The sequence below is a fragment of the Triturus cristatus genome, chromosome 11 (genome assembly GCF_964204655.1).
Source record: "Triturus cristatus chromosome 11, aTriCri1.1, whole genome shotgun sequence".
Classification (NCBI taxonomy): Eukaryota; Metazoa; Chordata; class Amphibia; order Caudata; family Salamandridae; genus Triturus; species Triturus cristatus.
Window position 1 is genome coordinate 1,145,574,587 of NC_140594.1, and position 22,073 is coordinate 1,145,596,659.

General features: G+C 42.4%; 1 protein-coding gene across 1 annotated transcript in view; it reads left to right on the top strand.

Annotated features, from left to right (window-relative positions):
• Positions 1-22,073, top strand: part of LOC146788601 (receptor-type tyrosine-protein phosphatase beta-like) — a 484,586-nt gene that overhangs the window by 416,170 nt on the left and 46,343 nt on the right. The window contains 3 exon segments of the mRNA XM_085633174.1: positions 11,215-11,469; positions 13,667-13,921; positions 18,567-18,821. Of these exon segments, the coding sequence (XP_085489300.1) occupies positions 11,215-11,469; positions 13,667-13,921; positions 18,567-18,821 (765 nt within the window).

The following is a 22,073-nucleotide window of genomic DNA, read 5'->3' on the forward strand; positions in this document are numbered from 1 at the left end:
AAGTCCCACACCATGTCTAGCCAATGCAAACCGTATGTGTCCGAGGGCAGTGTTACACACATTGATGCCATCATCACAATCCACTATCCCATCACAGATGACTGTCAACAAGTCTGACCACCTATTCAGGTGTACCCAGCTACATGTAATGTGTCCCATGGTGATGCGACATGTCTGCAGAGGAACCAAACATCGACAGGGGCAGTGTGCACACATCGTAAACAACTGCCACACCCAATACACCCCTGCTGCATCCCTTACCCTAAGGAGACTTCCAAACTTGTCCGTGCGTGTAACGCTGAGTCAGCACACGATGACGTGTCCATGAGGAATAGCAGTGCCACAACAATGCAACCAGCAGACGGCATGCGCAAGTACCTGGAGATGAGAGACACACAAGAAGTCAGCCACAAAAAGCACAGCCACTTGCATGTGCATGTACTCGACACATGTAAGGATGACAACATGCTAGGTCACAATTATGACTGGGGAAATACACTCATCACTGGCACCATCACTCGAGTGACACATCCACACACACCTCTGACTCACGTGGCATACATGCAGATGGACACACACATCGCAACACATGCCACACGGGGACCAATGCGTGCACACTCAGACACTGGTACTCACCACTAAGCAAAGAAGTCACGTATGAGCCGACTCCGAATGTCCTCTTGTGGAACCACATCCTCCACATCACTAGCCCCATTGCCAAGCCCTTCGTCCTCCACGGGTGGATGGTCCTGATCATCTTGATCCAGGATGAGTGGCACAGCTTTCTCAACTGCCATGTTGTGCAGCATGCAGCAGACCATGAAGATTTTGCAGACCTTCGCCGGGGCATATGGGAGGGCGCCGCCGGTCTTGTGGAGGCATCTGAATCGGCTCTTCAGGAGGCCAAATGTCCTCTCTATCACTCGCCTTGTCCGGCCATGGGCGGTGTTGTAGCGGAGCTGGGCTGGCGTGCTGGGGTTGCAGAGAGGTGTGATCAGCCATGGCATGTTGGGCTAGCCAGCGTCCCCTACATGGAAACCACATGGACATAAGTAGGACAGGAGAAGCGGTCGTGCTGGAAGTCTACGCAAAATACAGTACAGACAGAGTGTACCCACCAACAACACATGCTCGTTCGTTGCGCAGCTGCGTCATCATTTCAGGCACCCTGCTACGCCTCATGATGTAGGCATCGTGTGCTGATCCTGGAAAACGAGCACAGACATGTGAAATCACCATGTTGGACAGACACACCACAAGGGCATTGATGGAGTGGTAGTGTTTGCGATTCCTGTACGCTACCTCCTGTGCCTGTGGTGGTACCAAAGCCACATGTGTCCCATCTATGGACCCAATGACATGGGGCATCCCTCCCAGGGCATAGAATCCACGCTTGACCCCAGTCAACTGTTCAGGAGTTGGGAAATGGATGAACTCATCCAGGTGAAGCAACATGGCCTCTAAGAAATCATGCAGCACACGGCTGAACATGCTCTGGGACATGCCACCAACATGAGCTATGGTATATTGAAAGGTACCCGTGGCAAGAAAATGTAGGGCTGCGATTACCTTCAGCTTGGGTGTCAGTGCCGTAGGATACCTGTGCAGCGGTTGCAGGTGTGGTGCCAGCCTTGCCGTCAACTCCTCAATCAACGGTTGGGGGAAGCGGTAGCAGCGTATACAGTCATTCTCCCGCATGTTAGCCAAGTCCGGAATTGGTCGGGGAAGAGGCGGCGCTCTGCAGTAATTTGGAAGTGACAAGGAAGAGTGAGTGCACTACAACAACAATTTATATGTACTGAGCACATGTTAATCTGTCAATACACATATGCTACATACAGAGTCTGGTATGTGCTACATGCCCTGGACACGTATGGCTGCCAGGTGACACTCCTACCAAGACCCAGCTACACACGGAGATTGTGAACCTCCACATGCCATGTCATGGGACTAGCTGTGTCCCAGTGGAAGTGCACAGCCAGACGCAACACAGGAGTGACATACATCAACACATCAGCAGAAGTAGGATGTTGATTGCAGAGACAGGTAGCGGAACACTAGAGCCACAGGTCACATGAAATTACACTAGGACAGCCCGCACACTTTGCCATTAAGGTGTACATGTCATGACTCACCACACATACATTGAGAGGATGCAGACAGGTCCTTGTTACACTACTCCGTGTCCCATGCATACATACACACCTCACATCCGATACCACATGTGGCCTGGTGTGCGTAACAGTGTGCCATGTCCATCTACACACAGACACATGTTGGTTGCTGCAACAGCTGATGCTTTTGAGGGAACACCAACATCAAGCTAATGGGAACACACCACACATACATGACATAGACACATCATGCACCGTGGGTAGTCACATGTCTGGTGTGGTAACCCCTGTAGCGGGCATCAGGGGACACTTGCGTGTGTTGTTGACTGTGCCATGCCAGTGACGCTCATCCCAAGTGTGCAGTACGACATGCACACATGTCAAAGGAGTTAAGGGCATGCCTGGCACATATTGCACCGTCACACATAACATCTGTACACATCTCATCATACATCTATTGGCTTATCGACTCAGGAGTAATGTGCCACATCACAGCCTTTCACACCTGTGCCCCACACATGTGGTACTGCCCAGACAATGCCTTGATGTCCATCCATGGACAAGTATGTCAACTCTATTCCTTCCTGTGTGCTGCCTGTCACCACTGTGATGTGTGAAAGGCACCGTACATTCGCTCAGAGGGCCTGTGTATGTTCCCTATCACTATGGGAGTGCTGCCGTAGGCCTACCCATAGTGATAGTGAGCGTAGGCGTGCGTGTACGGTCCGTATCACTATGGGTACGCATACGCGAGCACACCCATAGTGATAGTGAGCGTACAGGCGTGTGTACGGTCCGTATCACTATGGGTACGCATACGCGAGCACACCCATAGTGATACGGAGTGTACACACGCGCGTACGCCCACTATCACTATGGGTGTGCTCGCGTATGCGTACCCATAGTGATACGGACCGTACACACGCCTGTACGGGCCGTTGCCATGCATTTGGGGTGCCCTAGGGCCCCGGAACGCACCATACCTGGGTGTGAATCTCCAAATTACATAGGGGACACATGAGGGACAAGTATAAAGGCCTACATGCATGCTGGTTGTCATGGAGACCAAGTTTAAAGTATGAGTTTTTTTCTGCAGGTGCACAGCAAAAGTCAGTTTGAATGAATCTACTTTGTTGCAATGTGGTTGTGGAGTTGACATCATGCTCAAGGAAAAAACAATAAGAACCCACTGACTGTGCTAGGTTTAAAGGGATTGGAGGAAACATAGGATGCAAATGTGAGTGACCAATCACTCTGTACTCCTGTGCATGAAACAGGCCAGCAAGGCAGATATAAGGCAGCCAGGTCCCATAAGAGAGCACTTGCCTGCACATCTTTGGATTCTAAGACCCAGCTGCTGCTCGTGATTCCCTGGAACCATGTCAAGGTCTGTGGAGAGGGCCCAGCCTTTCACCCTGGAGGAGAACCTGGCATTGCTGGATGTGATCCTCCCACAGTACCCCCTGCTGTATGGGCGACCAGGGTATCAGGTGAGTGCAGAGTCCACTAGCACAGACTGTGTCCCTTTTTTGTGACTGTGACTTCTGGCATTGTGTCCAGGTATGACACACATGCAATGTACTGTAGGGGGGTTCCGGGGGGGGAATGCCTGATGTCTCCCAGCCAGAGCATGCTGTGGTGCATGTCTGCCGTCCTCACTTGCATTGTGTTTACTGTGACAATCACTGCATGGTGCATGCCACATTCTGCCTGTCTTATCCTCCTGGGAATGTAGCCTCTACAGTCCTCATGTGATTATGTGGTCAGCCCAGTGTGACAGGTGACTGTACCCACAGATGTGTGTTAGTTCTGTGTACCTGTGCTGAGAGTGTCCACATGATGTGTTCGTACCCTGGACATGGGTGTGTGTGTAAGTCCCCTGTCATGTGGGTGGGTGCATATGTGGAGTGTAGCACCCAAGCTGCATGAGGGATGGATTTACCCTGCCCATCTGATGTGAGCAGGGAGCAGTGCTGTGTGTCTGACGTGCAGAGCCAGCCCCACACCTGTGAGCCCCCCCCCGTCTAGTGGCATATGTGCAGAGTGAGGTTTGTAGCTGCATTTGGCAATGGTACATGAATGTCCTGTGCCTGTGTGTGTCTGTGTACTCTGCTGAGGTAGCGTCAGTGGCCTGTGACTGCTTTGAGGTGCTGCACATAATCCTGGTGTAGCTTGTGATGCACAGTGTGAGCCTGGATCATTGATTGTGTCGTTGCCCTCATTCCACCTGTGTACTTTCAATGGCACGTACTGCTTTTGCCCTTCCCCAGAGGATAATGTCCCTTTGACAAATGTGCAATGCATTGGATGCATACTATGCCTTGTTGTAAACAGCAAAATTGTTCTAATATGTGTCTCTGTGACATGTGCCAGGTGTATTGATGTAGTGTCACTTGTTCATCCTCACAGGTAGGTGCCTCTGCCAAGAAGCAGATCTGGATGAATGCCGTCAGTGCCGTGAGGAGGATGGAGGGTCGCAAGCGGCGCCTGGCCCAGGTGAGAAAACGCTGGCAGGATATCCGGTGCTGGACGCGGAGGATCGCACGGGTCCTGCTGGGGGACTCACCTGAGACCCATAAGAACCGCAGGCGCCGCCGTCTGACTCACATCCACAAGCGTGTGCTGGCGGTGGTCTTTCCAGACTTTGACAGGCGCTTACAGGAGAAGCAGCAGCAGGAAGGGGGTAGGTACATGTGTGTTTGTTGTGTGTCACCAGCATTAGTAAGTGCGCAGTTGCATGGATACACTGCCAGGGTTTGAAGGTGCTGTGCAGATCCTGTTACCCACAGTATAGCGGTGCTCTCCTGCCTCCCTCCCCCTCCTTGCAATGTGTTCCCTGGTCTGTGTGTAGTCACTCCTTCACAAGGTTATCTAGGCTGGCAGTTTATCCATGTGAACAATGCCTGTAGCATCATGTGTGGGGGTGGTGTGTAACAGGTTTTGGGACCTTGCCTGTGCCCTGTCCAGTTCAGTACTTGTGGGTTCCATGTCAGTTGGAACTGATGCTGAGTCCAGACATGGGAGTTAGTCTCTCAAGTGTCATGCCTTACAGCACGCATGTCCTATGTTGTGGCCTGTTACATGATGTGCATGAGTGTGCGATATGCATAGTGCAGGGATGGTGGCATGTGTTGCAGTCATTCCCGTTCAGGACCATGGAGTTGTGTGGCCACTACTGTCCCCTGGGGCATATTTTCCTAGCTGTCATGTGTGTCATCACAAAATGTGGACACTCTCAGTGTCTACAGCATAGGTTGTGCTCTGTGCCATTGTCCCCTGGCACCATGTATATTGACGTAAAATGTAGTACAAGTGTCCACTGTACAGCCTGACCTGATTTTCCTTGTTTATACTCACGGTGGCCAGTGCCTGTGTGTCTTGTCACAATCATCTGATGATGACCATTTGTACATGATTATTTGGACAGGCGCACCTTGGGTATTTTGTGTCCAATATTGCATTTATCCAGCCCATGTGTATTTCACCCAGACTAAGAGATGCAAGTGCTTCCTGTGTCTCAACAAATTGTCTCATGTAGGGGGTGGTTGGTGCGGGCAAAGCCTACATGTCAAAACCTGATATCTCCTTGCTAGGTCTGGCCAGTGTGTGATGTTTGTCTGGACATACACTCAAGGTGCAGTGAGCCAGGCATGGTGGGCATGTTTTCAGTATTACCTATGCAGCTTGTGCCTAAAGTTCATGGATATGGTCCCTGCTCATCCCTATTTTTGGCAACGCTGTGTGGTGCAGATGCAGTGCTGGATTGTCCCCAGAGCCTGGCTCCTCTGTCAAAATCCATTTCATGTCATTTGCTATTGTGTCATGCTCTCCATAGTTTTTCAGTGGCATGGTGGGTCAACCAACTGTGTGTTGCGGGGCCTACATATGTACCTTCTTTTGTAGATGTTACTCATCTTTCTTTTCAGGCTATGCACTGTAACCTATGTAGATTGGACTCATGTGACATATGTATACAGGTGTATGATTAATTCCTGTCTCTTCACCTTGCCCACAGCATCGTCGGGGGACACGGAGGGAGACATCAGCACAGACCGAGCGGAGGGACCGAGCACCAGTGCCAGCGGTGACATCTTGGCTGGCACATCGAGTGGAACTGAGGCGGAGGGGAGTGAGGCGGAGGACCTGTCCACTGCCACCACAGAATATGAAGCTGACGGGTCCGAGGCTGAGCTCTCCGAGTGGGCGGAGGCTGCACCAGCAGCTGACAGCGGCACAACATCTCTCCCCGCCCCTCCAATGCCATCAGCCGCCTCCCACTTGCTTGTGTCCCTTCCCAGCGTGCCCGGTCACCACATGTCTCCTTCCTGCCAGGCACCGCACCCCCTGCCCCTGTCTCCACTGCTGCCGCCAATGCCGAGTCTGTGGACATCCAGCGGCAGTTGCAGGTTGGTCAGGCTGCAATGCTTAATGTCCTCCATGGCCACAGCCAAGTGCTGAACAACATGGAGGCATACTTGGAGGGCATTTTCTCATCGCAGGCTGACCAACGCAACTTGCTGAGGTCCATTGACTCGACACTGACTGCAGCAGTGGGTCTCCTGCAGCGCTTTGTCCAACCCCCTACCCCTGACCCATCCACTCCCATGCCTGTCCTACATACACCCAGACGTCAGCATGCACCCACCACAACAGACACAGGCACCACACCAGCAGGGAAGGTCAAACGCACACCTCCTGGCACGCACACACAGGGTGAAGTAAGCACACCCACTGGGTCGGGGGGCAAACGTAAGACACGCAACCAGAGTGGGAGTCCGCATTCCACAAAATCCACTCCCTCCAAATCCCCTCCCCTCAGCTCTCCTGGCCAAAAGTTGGATACCGGGTCAGTCCTGCCCAGTCTGTCCATCAGCCCCAGTGTGGCACCACCCTGCAAGCGGTGGAGGCAGGACACCGGCAGGGGAGTTGAGTCCCCCCCCTGTCCACACCCTCCCCCAGTGGCGCTGCAACCCATCCCTCCGACACCCCCCCCTCCTTGGGGCCTGTGGTTCCTTCGGGTGCAGGGGAGTCGCTGGAGGACCTTGCTAAGGTGTGCAGCGCCATCCTGACCTCCGCCTTTGGCGCTGCCCCACCCCCTGTGGTGGAGTCCTCCGTCCCTGCACCCACAACGCCTACCCTTCGCCCTCATGTCCCTGCGGTGCCTGGTCCTTCCCCCCCACATGATGCCCCCCCCTCTGGAAGACAAAGGAGTCTGACTGTGCAGGCAAGCTAGGGGACACGCATCCCACTGTGTTCCCCACCTGGATTTGAACTTTGGTTTGCCCTATGGGCATTGTACATTTTGAACTTTCAAGGGACAAACAGATTTTTGGATGCTGAATAAAGCAATTTATTTTTCCTTAGTACACTACTGTCTATCTGGTATTGCTGTTGGTGGAACTGCTCCATTATTTTGGGTGGTGATAATGTGTTGGGTGTGTGGGAATTGTCGTCTTGTGCTGGTCATAGGGTGGACCCTGGTATCTGTGTGCCATCACAAGCTGTTGGCTACATAACTGTGTTCATGTAAGCAGTTACTGCATGGTGACATCGTCCCAAGGTGTGTTCCTTCCTCTGTGTAACCTGCCATCTTCCCTGCAGGGTCATTCCAATATGTGGTGCTGAGCTGTGTCTACATTGGCTGGGTGTGTGACGGACTCGTTAGACTTTGGCCGTGCATGCTGAGCGATGTCTCCACCTGCATCATTCGTGGTGTCCTTGGTGGTCACTGTACTTGTGTATGTAGACTGTTGACATGACTTCATGAGGACATGTTTTCTTTTCGGCGCTATGCATGCTTATACTCCCAGCCTCGCACACATGTGGTACATGTACTGCAGGATCTTTGTGCACCTGACTGACATTGGTGGGCATTGGATCTGTGGGTACTCCACCCTTTTCTTTGCAGGGGCACTGCTGTGAGTGTTATGCACCCACCCCTCCTGTGTCTGGGCACTGCTGGGAGGACTCTGCACCCACCCCTCCTGTGTCTGGGCACTGCTGGGAGGACTCTGCACACACCCCTCCTGTGTCTGGGCACTGCTGGGAGTGTTAGGCACCCACCCCTCCTGTGTCTGGGCACTGATGGGAGGACTCTGCACACACCCCTCTTGTGTCTGGGCACTGCTGGGAGGACTCTGCACCCACCCCTCCTGTGTCTGGGCACTGCTGGGAGGACTCTGCACACACCCCTCTTATGTCTGGGCACTGCTGGGAGGACTCTGCACCCACCCCTCCTGTGTCTGGGCACTGCTGGGAGGACTCTGCACACACCCCTCCTGTGTCTGGGCACTGCTGGGAGGACTCTGCACCCAACCCTCCTATATCAGGATATGTACGCTTAGAACATACATGGGTGTGGGTTCGCTCCATGCATACGCGGGTGGGGGTACGGTCCGTACGTACACTGTTGGGGTGGGGGTACGCTCCATACATAAGCGGGTGAGGGTACGGGCCGTACATACACGGTTGGGGTGGGGGTACGCTCCATGCATACGGGGGTGGGGGTACGGTCCGTACGTACACTGTTGGGGTGGGGGGTACGCTTCATGCATACGGGGGTGGTGTTACGGTCCGTACGTACACTGTTGGGGTGGGGGTACGCTCCATACATACGCGGGTGAGGGTACGAGCCGTACATACACGATTGGGGTGGGGGTACGCTCCATGCATACGGGGGTGGGGGTACGGTCTGTACGTACACTGTTGGGGTGGGGGTACGCTCCATGCATACGGGGGTGGTGTTACGGTCCGTACATACTCTGTTGGGGTGGGGGTACGCTCCATGCATACGCAGGTGAGGGTACGAGCCGTACATACACGGTTGGGGTGGGGGTATGCTCCATGCGTACGGGGGTGGGGGTACGGTCCGTACGTACACTGTTGGGGTGGGGGTACGCTCCATACATGCGCGGGTGGGGGTACGGTCCGTACATACACTGTTGGGGTGGGAGTACGCTCCATACATATGCGGGTGGGGGTACGGTTCGTACATACACGAGTGGGGGTACGGTCTGTACATACACTGTTGGGGTGGGGGTACGCTCCATACATATGCGGGTGAGGATTCGGGCCGTACATACAGGGTTGGGGTGGGGGTACGCTCCATATATTCGCGGGTGAGGGTACGGGCCGTACATACACGGTTGGGGTGGGGGTACGCTCCATGCATACGGGGGTGGGGGTACTGTCCGTACATACACTGTTGGGGTGGGGGGTACGCTCCATGCATACGGGGGTGGTGTTACGGTCCGTACGTACACTGTTGGGGTGGGGGTACGCTCCATGCATACGGGGGTGGGGGTACGGTCCGTACATACACTGTTGGGGTGGGGGGTACGCTCCATGCATACGGGGGTGGTGTTACGGTCCGTACGTACACTGTTGGGGTGGGGGTACGCTCCATGCATACGCGGGTGGGGGTACGGTCCGTACGTACACTGTTGGGGTGGGGGTACGCTCCATGCATACGCGGGTGGGGGTACAGTCCGTGCATATCCATACCCACGCTGTGGAATGCTTGTGCGGGCCGTACCCAGGCCTTTGCCACGTGGGTACGAGCCGTCCCGCCATTGTTGGGGTGACGTAGGTGTGGGCGTGGTACAACTCGTACCCACGCTCTTAAGGCGTGGGTACGGGACGTACCTGTATTGTTGTGTTACCGGTTTGCGTCGTCATCCACTTCCATTGTGGCGGACGCTGGCTTTGCTGGACACGCCCCCACCCCCTCGTAGTGACCAGGGCCTGGGGGTCAGGTATGTCCAGGGCATGTGTGCTGTGTGTCTTGGGTGGGGGTTTAGTGGCCTGCCCCCGCTCCTGCCCCCCCCTTTCCACCTCCCTTTGTTGTTCTGACCTTCTGCGACGTCTGCGTCGGAACCTGTAAAGGAGGTCGACTGCTATGAGGGCCGGGATGACACGTAGGTTCGGGTCCATGTCTGTCCGTCGCGTGCAGGTACTCCTTGTTTGCGTCGTCCTGATTTCCCGGCAGTTTTTGGCTGCCGGAAAATATTCTCCGTGCGGGATGACGTCGGTGCGGATCGTACTTCCTGGTTCGTGAAAGGCAGGCTGCGTGCGTCCCGACGTCACGTCGGCGCTTTCCCGGATCAAATTTGTATGTATATTTTCGTCGGACGGTGTTTTGTACGACTCGTACGGAAATAGTATTTCCGTGCGAATCGTACTTCCATGTTTGTATATTGTTCCGACCGGGTACGCGTCGGACGGAGAATATGCTCCGTCCGACGGTTCGTACCCGGTTTTTACAGGATCGTAATCGGCACCTTAATCTGCTATAAAGTAATAGAGATGTCATTTTTTTTAAAAAAAGACTAGCAAAAGGTATTTTCAGAACAAGTGATCAGTAATATCTGAAATCAAATCATTCCCATTCCAATAAAAAAATCAAAATACAAAATATATGTCAACAAGTTAAAATGGATAAAATCATTAACTCATTATTCTAATAGTTCATTTGATCAAATGCAAGGCCATATAAAGTGCATAAACTGCTAGCTATAAAGGGATTTAGTAGAATAGACATTTAAAAAATAACTGGAGCAGTTGAAACAATCTGCACTCCTGATTTGAAACATTCCATCTCATCAACATTTTACATCACACATGAAATCACAATGTATATGTTCTCATTTTATTTAACAATATTAGATAGTCTCTGATTAACACATATTTTGCAAGGCAGGCTAAATGTCTGGTAAGTATAAATTACATCTGTACCTAAATACAGTATCAGTTATAAATTGTGGGATTTTTTTTTGTAGAATTAATGGGATTAAGTTACAGTTGCTCACAGTTGGGGTTGTGAACACATTATAGTAACTGAAGAGATGTCATTGGAAATATTTGTATTGCTCTTCTGGGAATTTATATTCTTTAGTACAAGTTTCAATTTTTGAATACCAAATCAATGCACCAGAGGTGTTAGAAAGTGTCTCACTCTATTAGAGATCTATCATGGCAATTCTTCCCAATGACAGGTAACTTTTAAAAAAAATTCTGTAGTTTGTCTGGTGTGAAAAATATTTCTGACAAATATGTAAAGGGTTCTCTGAGTGATACTTCACATTCTATTTTTCTATTTCAGTACCCAATGTAACCAACAATCTAAGTTTGACAGACGTCACCATAGATTCAATTTCTTTGAGCTGGCTACCACCGACTGGCAACGAAAGCACCTATTTAGTACAAGTTTTAGGGAATCCAGCATCAAATGTAACAACATTGTATGAAAATGTGTCCATCACAAATTTAATACCTGGCAACCTGTACACCTTCAAAGTCTCTGCTGTGGGTGGAAATGGTGTACTTGGAAAAGACAGTGTATTATCGGAATTCACAGGTAAGCTTCTTCTATGTAAACTATGTATATTTTGATAGATGTGCCATTATTAAATGTAATAAAACAATTGTGAATGTTTTTAATTGCCAGTGTTAGCTGCCTATATACCTGTAACTGCTGAGGATAATCCAACTTCAACAAGCAGAGACAATGCCATCTCACCTTCTCAAAATAAGTGATACAATAGGTGCTATTTGTCTACTGCTATGAGGTTTTCAATTTTTGAAATCTATCCTCAAGAAAATTCCCAATTAAAATACTACACCAGAAAGATTGACATGCCACACCAAATTGCAATTTTTTAAGCAAAGTTCTGCTTAGGCTTTGAGTTTAAGCTATTTGAAGTCATTTCACAAGAAAAGATATTGCGTGTTTGAGAAAGTGACTAATTTCTCAGGTATTCTAAAATAGTCCTTGTAGTGTGCCTGATTATGTACATTAGCAATCGATTTTCTGGAGTAATCAAAAGAATATTGTTTAAGCATGAATAACATTTTCTATATTGAATGTTTTACATGAAGATATGTGATGAAATGCTCAATTGAAAAGCATTTTCTCTGTTTTTATAAATATTAGGCATCATTGAATTATGCACAAAGATATGTTATCTATGCTTCTTCCTGGAAACTTAAGTGATCACAATCATGTCAGGAGTGTATTTACATGCTTTCCCAACATGCGGATCTATTGCTCTAAGTGAATGACTACAAATGTCTGAGAGTAGGAATATATTGTTAAATTTCAAGCACATGAATGCATACACACCTTCCATGCTAGTATATTTGAACTCAGTCAGGTAATCCACATAAGCAAGCCACTTTACTGAAATGGTCTCCTCACCACTTTTGGAGTTTTTACTTTTAAATTATTTTTTCTGCTGACTGTGTTGAGTTATAAAGATTTTTTTTTGGTTAGCTGCTTTCCTCAGCAGAAACGTTTTACAATGAGTTTGTTATTATAATTTTCATGAGAATACCTCTTTAGCTGTAAAATTGATGAACACAAAGTCATGGTTGCACTTTGAATCTCTATACATGTGGTTATTTGAATTTAAACCCACATAAGATTGATTTAGTGCACATTTAAATACAATGAAAAAAGCATTGTTTAATTGCTTCATTATTTTGTGTAAATGTCAACCTGGGATACTGCTGCAAATACCATGTACTCTTCTAATTATGACATAAGACAAAAGATATCTGTGAGAATATTTTATAAATACAGCTATGTATTTTAAATATATTCGTAATTACTTATTTATAGTACTTTGTCAGTTTCTGTTGAATGAAAATAGTTATTGCATGCTGTCGTCTGCAAAATCAGTAAAATAGGAAGAATCCTATAATTCCTACTTATGAGAAAAACATCAATAACAGTTCATCTGCTATAAAGTAACAGAGATGTCATTTTTTTAAAAAAAAGACTAGCAAAAGGTCTTTTCAGAACAAGTGATCAGTAATATCTGAAATCAAATCATTCCCATTCCAATACAAAAATCAAAATACAAAATATATGTCAACAAGTTAAAATGGATAAAATCATAAACTCATTATTCTAAGAGTTCATTTGATCAAATGCAAGGCCATATAAAGTGCATAAACTGCTAGCTATAAAGGGATTTAGTAGAATAGACATTTAAAAAATAACTGGAGCAGTTGAAACAATCTGCACTCCTGATTTGAAACATTCCATCTCATCAACATTTTACATCACACATGAAATCACAATGTATATGTTCTCATTTTATTTAACAATATTAGATAGTCTCTGATTAACACATATTTTACAAGGCAGGCTAAATGTCTGGTAAGTATAAATTACATCTGTATCTAAATACAGTATCAGTTATAAATTGTGGGATTTTTTTTCTAGAATTAATGGGATTAAGTTACAGTTGCTCACAGTTGGGGGTTGTGAAAACGTTATTATAACTGAAGAGATGTCATTAGAAATATTTGTATTGCTCTTCTGGGAATTTATATTCTTTAGTACAAGTTTCAAGTTTTTGAATACCAAATCAATGCACCAGAGGTGTTAGAAAGTGTCTCACTCTATTAGAGATCTATCATGGCAATTCTTCCCAATGACAGGTAACTTTTAAAAAAAATTCTGTAGTTTGTCTGGTGTGAAAAATATTTCTGACAAATATGTAAAGGGTTCTCTGAGTGATACTTCACATTCTATTTTTCGATTTCAGTACCCAATGTAACCAACAATCTAAGTTTGACAGACATCACCATAGATTCAATTTCTTTGAGCTGGCTACCACCGACTGGCAACAAAAGCACCTATTTAGTACAAGTTTTAGGGAATCCAGCATCAAATGTAACAACATTGTATGAAAATGTGTCCATCACAAATTTAATACCTGGCAACCTGTACACCTTCAAAGTCTCTGCTGTGGGTGGAAATGGTGTACTTGGAAAAGACAGTGTATTATCGGAATTCACAGGTAAGCGTCTTCTATGTAAACTATGTATATATTGATAGATGTGCCATTATTAAATGTAATAACACAATTGCAAATGTTTTTAAATGCCAGTGTTAGCTGCCTATATACCTGTAACTGCTGAGGATAATCCAACTTCAACAAGCAGAGACAATGCCATCTCACCTTCTCAAAATAAGTGATACAATAGGTGCTATTTGTCTACTGCTATGAGGCTTTCAATTTTTGAAATCTATCCTCAAGAAAATTCCCAATTAAAATGCTACACCAGAAAGATTGACATGCCACACCAAATTGGAATTTTTTAAGCAAAGTTCTGCTTAGGCTTTGAGTTTAAGCTATTTGAAGTCATTTCACAAGAAAAGATCTTGCGTGTTTGAGAAAGTGACTAATTTCTCAGGTATTCTAAAATAGTCCTTGTAGTGTGCCTGATTATGTACATTAGCAATCGATTTTCTGGAGTAATCAAAAGAATATTGTTTAAGCAGGAATAACATTTTCTATATTGAATGTTTTACATGAAGATATGTGATGAAATGCTCAATTGAAAAGCATTTTCTCTGTTTTTATAAATATTAGGCATCATTGAATTATGCACAAAGATATTTTATCTATGCTTCTTCCTGGAAACTTAAGGGATCACAATCATGTCAGGAGTGCATTTACATGCTTTCCCAACATGCAAATCTATTGCTCTAAGTGAATGACTACAAATGTCCGAGAGTAGGAATATATTGTTAAATTTCAAACACATGAATGCATACACACCTTCCATGCTAGTATATTTGAACTCAGTCAGGTAATCCACATAAGCAAGCCCCTTTACTGAAATGGTCTCCTCACCACTTTTGGAGTTTTTACTTTTAAATTATTTATCTGCTGACTGTGTTGAGTTATAAAGATTTATTTTTGGTAAGCTGCTTTCCTCAGCAGAAACGTTTTACAATGAGTTATTATCATTTTCATGAGAATACCTCTTTAGCTGTAAAATTGATGAACACAAAGTCATGGTTGCAATTTGAATCTCTATACATGTGGTTATTTGAATTTAAACCCACATAAAATTGGTTTAGTGCACATTTAAATACAATGAAAAAGCATTGTTTAATTGCTTCATTATTATGTGTAAATATCAACCTGGGATACTGCTGCAAATACCATGTACTCTTCTAATTATGACATAAGACAAAAGATATCTGTGAGAATATTTTATAAATACAGCTGTGTATTTTAAATTTATTCGTAATTACTTATTTATAGTACTTTGTCAGTTTCTGTTGAATGAAAATAGTTATTGCATGCTGTCGTCTGCGAAATCAGTAAAATAGGAAGAATCATATAATTCCTACTTATGAGAAAAACATCAATAACAGTTAATCTGCTATAAAGTAACAGAGATGTCATTTAAAAAAAAAAAAGACTAGCAAAAGGTATTTTCAGAACAAGTGATCAGTAATATCTGAAATCAAATCATTCCCATTCCAATACAAAAATCAAAATACAAAATATATGTCAACAAGTTAAAATGGATAAAATCATTAACTCCTTATTCTTAGAGTTCATTTGATCAAATGCAAGGCCATATAAAGTGCATAAACTGCTAGGTATAAAGGGATTTTGTAGAATAGACATTTAAAAAACTAACTGGAGCAGTTGGAACAATCTGCACTCCTGATTTGAAACATTCCATCTCATCAACATTTTACATCACACATTAAATCACAATGTATATGTACTCATTTTATTTAACAATATTAGATAGTCTCTGATTAACACATATTTTGCAAGGCAGGCTAAATGTCTGGTAAGTATAAATTACATCTGTACCTAAATACAGTATCAGTTATAAATTGTGGGATTTTTTTTCTAGAATTAATGGGATTAAGTTACAGATGCTCACAGTTGGGAATTGTGAAAACGTTATTATAACTGAAGAGATGTCTTTGGAAATATTTGTATTGCTCTTCTGGGAATTTATATTCTTTAGTACAAGTTTCAAGTTTCTGAATACCAAATCAATGCACCAGAGGTGTTAGAAAGTGTCTCACTCTATTAGAGATCTATCATGGCAATTCTTCCCAATGACAGGTAACTTTTAAAAAAAATTCTGTAGTTTGTCTGGTGTGAAAAATATTTCTGTCAAATATGTAAAGGGTTCTCTGAGTGATACTTCACATTTTATTTTTCTATTTCAGTACCCAATGTAACCAACAATCTAAGTTTGACAGACATCACCATAGATTCAATTTCTTTGAGCTGGCTACCACCGACTGGCAACAAAAGCACCTATTTAGTACAAGTTTTAGGGAATCCAGCATCAAATGTAACAACATGGTATGAAAATGTGTCCATCACAAATTTAATACCTGGCAACCTGTACACCTTCAAAATCTATGCTGTGGGTGGAAATGGTGTACTTGGAAAAGACAGTGTATTATCGGAATTCACAGGTAAGCGTCTTCTATGTAAACTATGTATATTTTGATAGATGTGCCATTATTAAATGTAATAACACAATTGTGAATGTTTTTAACTGCCAGTGTTAGCTGCCTATATACCTGTAACTGCTGAGGATAATCCAACTTCAACAAGCAGAGACAATGCCATCTCACCTTCTCAAAATAAGTGATACAATAGGTGCTATTTGTCTGCTGCTATGAGGTTTTCAATTTTTGAAATCTATCCTCAAGAAAATTACCAATTAAAATGCTAAAACCAGAAAGATTGACATGCCACACCAAATTGGAATTTTTTAAGCAAAGTTCTGCTTAGGCTTTGAGTTTAAGCTATTTGAAGTCATTTCACAAGAAAAGATCTTGCGTGTTTGAGAAATTGACTAATTTCTCAGGTATTCTAAAATAGTCCTTGTAGTGTGCCTGATTATGTACATTAGCAATCGATTTTTTTGGAGTAATCAAAAGAATATTGTTTAAGCACGAATAACATTTTCTATATTGAATGTTTTACATGAAGATATGTGATGAAATGCTCAATTAAAAAGCATTTTCTCTGTTTTTATAAATATTAGGCATCATTGAATTATGCACAAAGATATGTTATCTATGCTTCTTCCTGGAAACTTAAGTGATCACAATCATGTCAGGAGTGGATTTACATGCTTTCCCAACATGCGGATCTATTGCTCTAAGTGAATGACTACAAATGTCTGAGAGTAGGAATATATTGTTAAATTTCAAACACATGAATGCATACACACCTTTCATGCTAGTATATTTGAACTCAGTCAGGTAATCCACATAAGCAAGCCCCTTTACTGAAATGGTCTCCTCACCACTTTTGGAGTTTTTACTTTTAAATTATTTTTTCTGCTGACTGTGTTGAGTTATAAATATTTTTTTTTGGTAAGCTGCTTTCCTCAGCAGAAACGTTTTACAATGAGTTTGTTATTATCATTTACATGAGAATACCTCTTTAGCTGTACAACTGATGAACACAAAGTCATGGTTGCACTTTGAATCTCTATACATGTGGTTATTTGAATTTAAACCCACATAAGATTGGTTTAGTGCACATTTAAATACAATGAAAAAGCATTGTTTAATTGCTTCATTATTATGTGTAAATATCAACCTGGGATACTGCTGCAAATACCATGTACTCTTCTAATTATGACATAAGACAAAAGATATCTGTGAGAATATTTTATAAATACAGCTATGTATTATAAATGTATTCGTAATTACTTTTTTATAGTACTTTGTCAGTTTCTGTTGAATGAAAATAGTTATTGCATGCTGTCGTTTGCGAAATCAGTAAAATAGGAAGAATCATATAATTCCTACTTATGAGAAAAACATCAATAACAGTTAATCTGCTATGAAGTAACAGAGATGTCATTTTTTTTAAAAAAAGACTAGCAAAAGGTATTTTGAGAACAAGTGATCAGTAATATCTGAAATCAAATCATTCCCATTCCAATACAAAAATCAAAATACAAAATATATGTCAACAAGATAAAATGGATAAAATCATAAACTCATTATTCTAAGAGTTCATTTGATCAAATGCAAGGCCATATAAAGTGCATAAACTGCTAGCTATAAAGGGATTTAGTAGAATAGAGATTTAAAAAATAACTGGAGCAGTTGGAACAATCTGCACTCCTGATTTGAAACATTCCATATCATCAACATTTTACATCACACATTAAATCACAATGTATATGTACTCATTTTATTGAACAATATTAGATAGTCTCTGATTAACACATATTTTGCAAGGCAGGCTAAATGTCTGGTAAGTATAAATTACATCTGTACCTAAATACAGTATCAGTTATAAATTGTGGGATTTTTTTTCTAGAATTAATGGGATTAAGTTACAGTTGCTCACAGTTGGGGGTTGTGAAAACGTTATAATTACTGAAGAGATGTCATTGGAAATATTTTTATTGCTTCTCTGGGAATTTATATTCTTTAGTACAAGTTTCAAGTTTTTGAATACCAAATCAATGCAGCAGAGGTGTTAGAAAGTGTCTCACTCTATAAGAGATCTATCATGGCAATTCTTCCCAATGACAGGTAACTTTAAAAAAACATTCTTTAGTTTGTCTGGTGTGAAAAATATTTCTGACAAATATGTAAAGGGTTCTCTGAGTGATACTTCACATTCTATTTTTCTATTTCAGTACCCAATGTAACCAACAATCTAAGTTTGACAGACATCACCATAGATTCAATTTCTTTGAGCTGGCTACCACCGACTGGCAACAAAAGCACCTATTTAGTACAAGTTTTAGGGAATCCAGCATCAAATGTAACAACATTGTATGAAAATGTGTCCATCACAAATTTAATACCTGGCAACCTGTACACCTTCAAAGTCTCTGCTGTGGGTGGAAATGGTGTACTTGGAAAAGACAGTGTATTATCGAAATTCACAGGTAAGCGTCTTCTATGTAAACTATGTATATTTTGATAGATGTGCCATTATTAAATGTAATACCACAATTGCGAATGTCTTTAAATGCCAGTGTTAGCTGCCTATATACCTGTAACTGCTGAGGATAATCCAACTTCAACAAGCAGAGACAATGCCATCTCACCTTCTCAAAATAAGTGATACAATAGGTGCTATTTGTCTACTGCTATGAGGTTTTCAATTTTTGAAATCTATCCTCAAGAAAATTCCCAATTAAAATGCTACACCAGAAAGATTGACATGCCACACCAAATTGGAATTTTTAAGCAAAGTTCTGCTTAGGCTTTGAGTTTAAGCTATTTGAAGTCATTTCACAAGAAAAGATCTTGCGTGTTTGAGAAAGTGACTAATTTCTCAGGTATTCTAAAATAGTCCTTGTAGTGTGCCTGATTATGTACATTAGCAATCGATTTTCTGGAGTAATCAAAAGAATATTGTTTAAGCAGGAATAACATTTTCTATATTGAATGTTTTACATGAAGATATGTGATGAAATGCTCAATTGAAAAGCATTTTCTCTGTTTTTATAAATATTAGGCATCATTGAATTATGCACAAAGATATTTTATCTATGCTTCTTCCTGGAAACTTAAGGGATCACAATCATGTCAGGAGTGCATTTACATGCTTTCCCAACATGCGAATCTATTGCTCTAAGTGAATGACTACAAATGTCTGAGAGTAGGAATATATTGTTAAATTTCAAACACATGAATGCATACACACCTTCCATGCTAGTATATTTGAACTCAGTCAGGTAATCCACATAAGCAAGCCCCTTTACTGAAATGGTCTCCTCACCACTTTTGGAGTTTTTACTTTTAAATTATTTATCTGCTGACTGTGTTGAGTTATAAAGATTTATTTTTGGTAAGCTGCTTTCCTCAGCAGAAACGTTTTACAATGAGTTATTATCATTTTCATGAGAATACCTCTTTAGCTGTAAAATTGATGAACACAAAGTCATGGTTGCAATTTGAATCTCTATACATGTGGTTATTTGAATTTAAACCCACATAAAATTGGTTTAGTGCACATTTAAATACAATGAAAAAGCATTGTTTAATTGCTTCATTATTATGTGTAAATATCAACCTGGGATACTGCTGCAAATACCATGTACTCTTCTAATTATGACATAATACAAAAGATATCTGTGAGAATATTTTATAAATACAGCTCTGTATTTTAAATTTACATGTATAGAGATTCAAAGTGCAACCATGACTTTGTGTTCATCAGTTGTACAGCTAAAGAGGTATTCTCATGTAAATGATAATAACAAACTCATTGTAAAACTTTTCTGCTGAGGAAAGCAGCTTACCAAAAAAAAATCCTTACAACTCAACACAGTCAGCAGAAAAAATAATTTAAACGTAAAAACTCCAAAAGTGGTGAGGAGACCATTTCAGTAAAGGGGCTTGCTTACGTGGATTACCTGACTGAGTTCAAATATACTAGCATGGAAGGTGTGTATGCATTCATGTGTTTGAAATTTAACAATATATTCCTACTCTCAGACATTTGTAGTCATTCACTTAGAGCAATAGATCCGCATGTTGGGAAAGCATGTAAATGCACTCCTGACATGATTGTGATCACTTAAATTTCCAGGAAGAAGAATAGATAACATATCTTTGTGCATAATTCAATGATGCCTAATATTTATAAAAACAGAGAAAATGCTTTTCAATTGAGTATTTCATCACATATCTTCATGTAAAACATTCAATATAGAAAATGTTATTCGTGCTTAAACAATATTCTTTTGATTACTCCAAAAAAATCGATTGCTAATGTACATAATCAGGCACACTACAAGGACTATTTTAGAATACCTGAGAAATTAGTCACTTTCTCAAACACGCAAGATCTTTTCTTGTGAAATGACTTCAAATAGCTTAAACTCAAAGCCTAAGCAGAACTTTGCTTAAAAAATTCCAATTTGGTGTGGCATGTCAATCTTTCTGGTGTAGCATTTTAATTGGGAATTTTCTTGAGGATAGATTTCAAAAATTGAAAACCTCATAGCAGCAGACAAATAGCACCTATTGTATCACTTATTTTGAGAAGGTGAGGTGGCATTGTCTCTGCTTGTTGAAGTTGGATTATCCTCAGCAGTTACAGGTATATAGGCAGCTAACACTGGCATTTAAAAACATTCACAATTGTGTTATTACATTAAATAATGGCACATCTATCAAAATATACATAGTTTACATAGAAGACGCTTACCTGTGAATTCCGATAATACACTGTCTTTTCCAAGTACACCATTTCCACCCACAGCAGAGACTTTGAAGGTGTACAGGTTGCCAGGTATTAAATTTGTGATGGACACATTTTCATACAATGTTGTTACATTTGATGCTGGATTCCCTAAAACTTGTACTAAATAGGAACTTTTGTTGCCAGTCGGTGGTAGCCAGCTCAAAGAAATTGAATCTATGGTGATGTCTGTCAAACTTAGATTGTTGGTTACATTGGGTACTGAAATAGAAAAATAAAATGTGAAATATCACTCAGAGAACCCTTTACATATTTGACAGAAATATTTTTCACACCAGACAACCTAGAGAATTTTTTTAAAAAGTTACCTGTCATTGGGAAGAATTGCCATGATAGATCTCGAATAGAGTGAGACACTTTCTAACACCTCTGGTGCATTGATTTGGTATTCAGAAACTTGAAACTTGTACTAAAGAATATAAATTCCCAGAAGAGCAATAAAAATATTTCCAATGACATCTCTTCAGTTATAATAACGTTTTCACAACCCCCAACTGTGAGCATCTGTAACTTAATCCCATTAATTCTAGAAAAAAAATCCCACAATTTATAACTGATACTGTATTTAGGTACAGATGTAATTTATACTTACCAGACATTTAGCCTGCCTTGCAAAATATGTGTTAATCGGAGACTATCTAATATTGTTAAATAAAATGAGTACATATACATTGTGATTTAATGTGTGATTTAAAATGTTGATGTGTTGGAATGTTTCAAATCAGGAGTGCAGATTGTTCCAACTGCTCCAGTTATTTTTTAAATGTCTATTCTACAAAATCCCTTTATAGCTAGCAGTTTATGCACTTTATATGGCTTTGCATGTGATCAGATGAACTCTTAGAATAATGAGTTAATGATTTTATCCATTTTAAATTGATGACATATATTTTGTATTTTGATTTTTTTATTGGAATGGGAATGA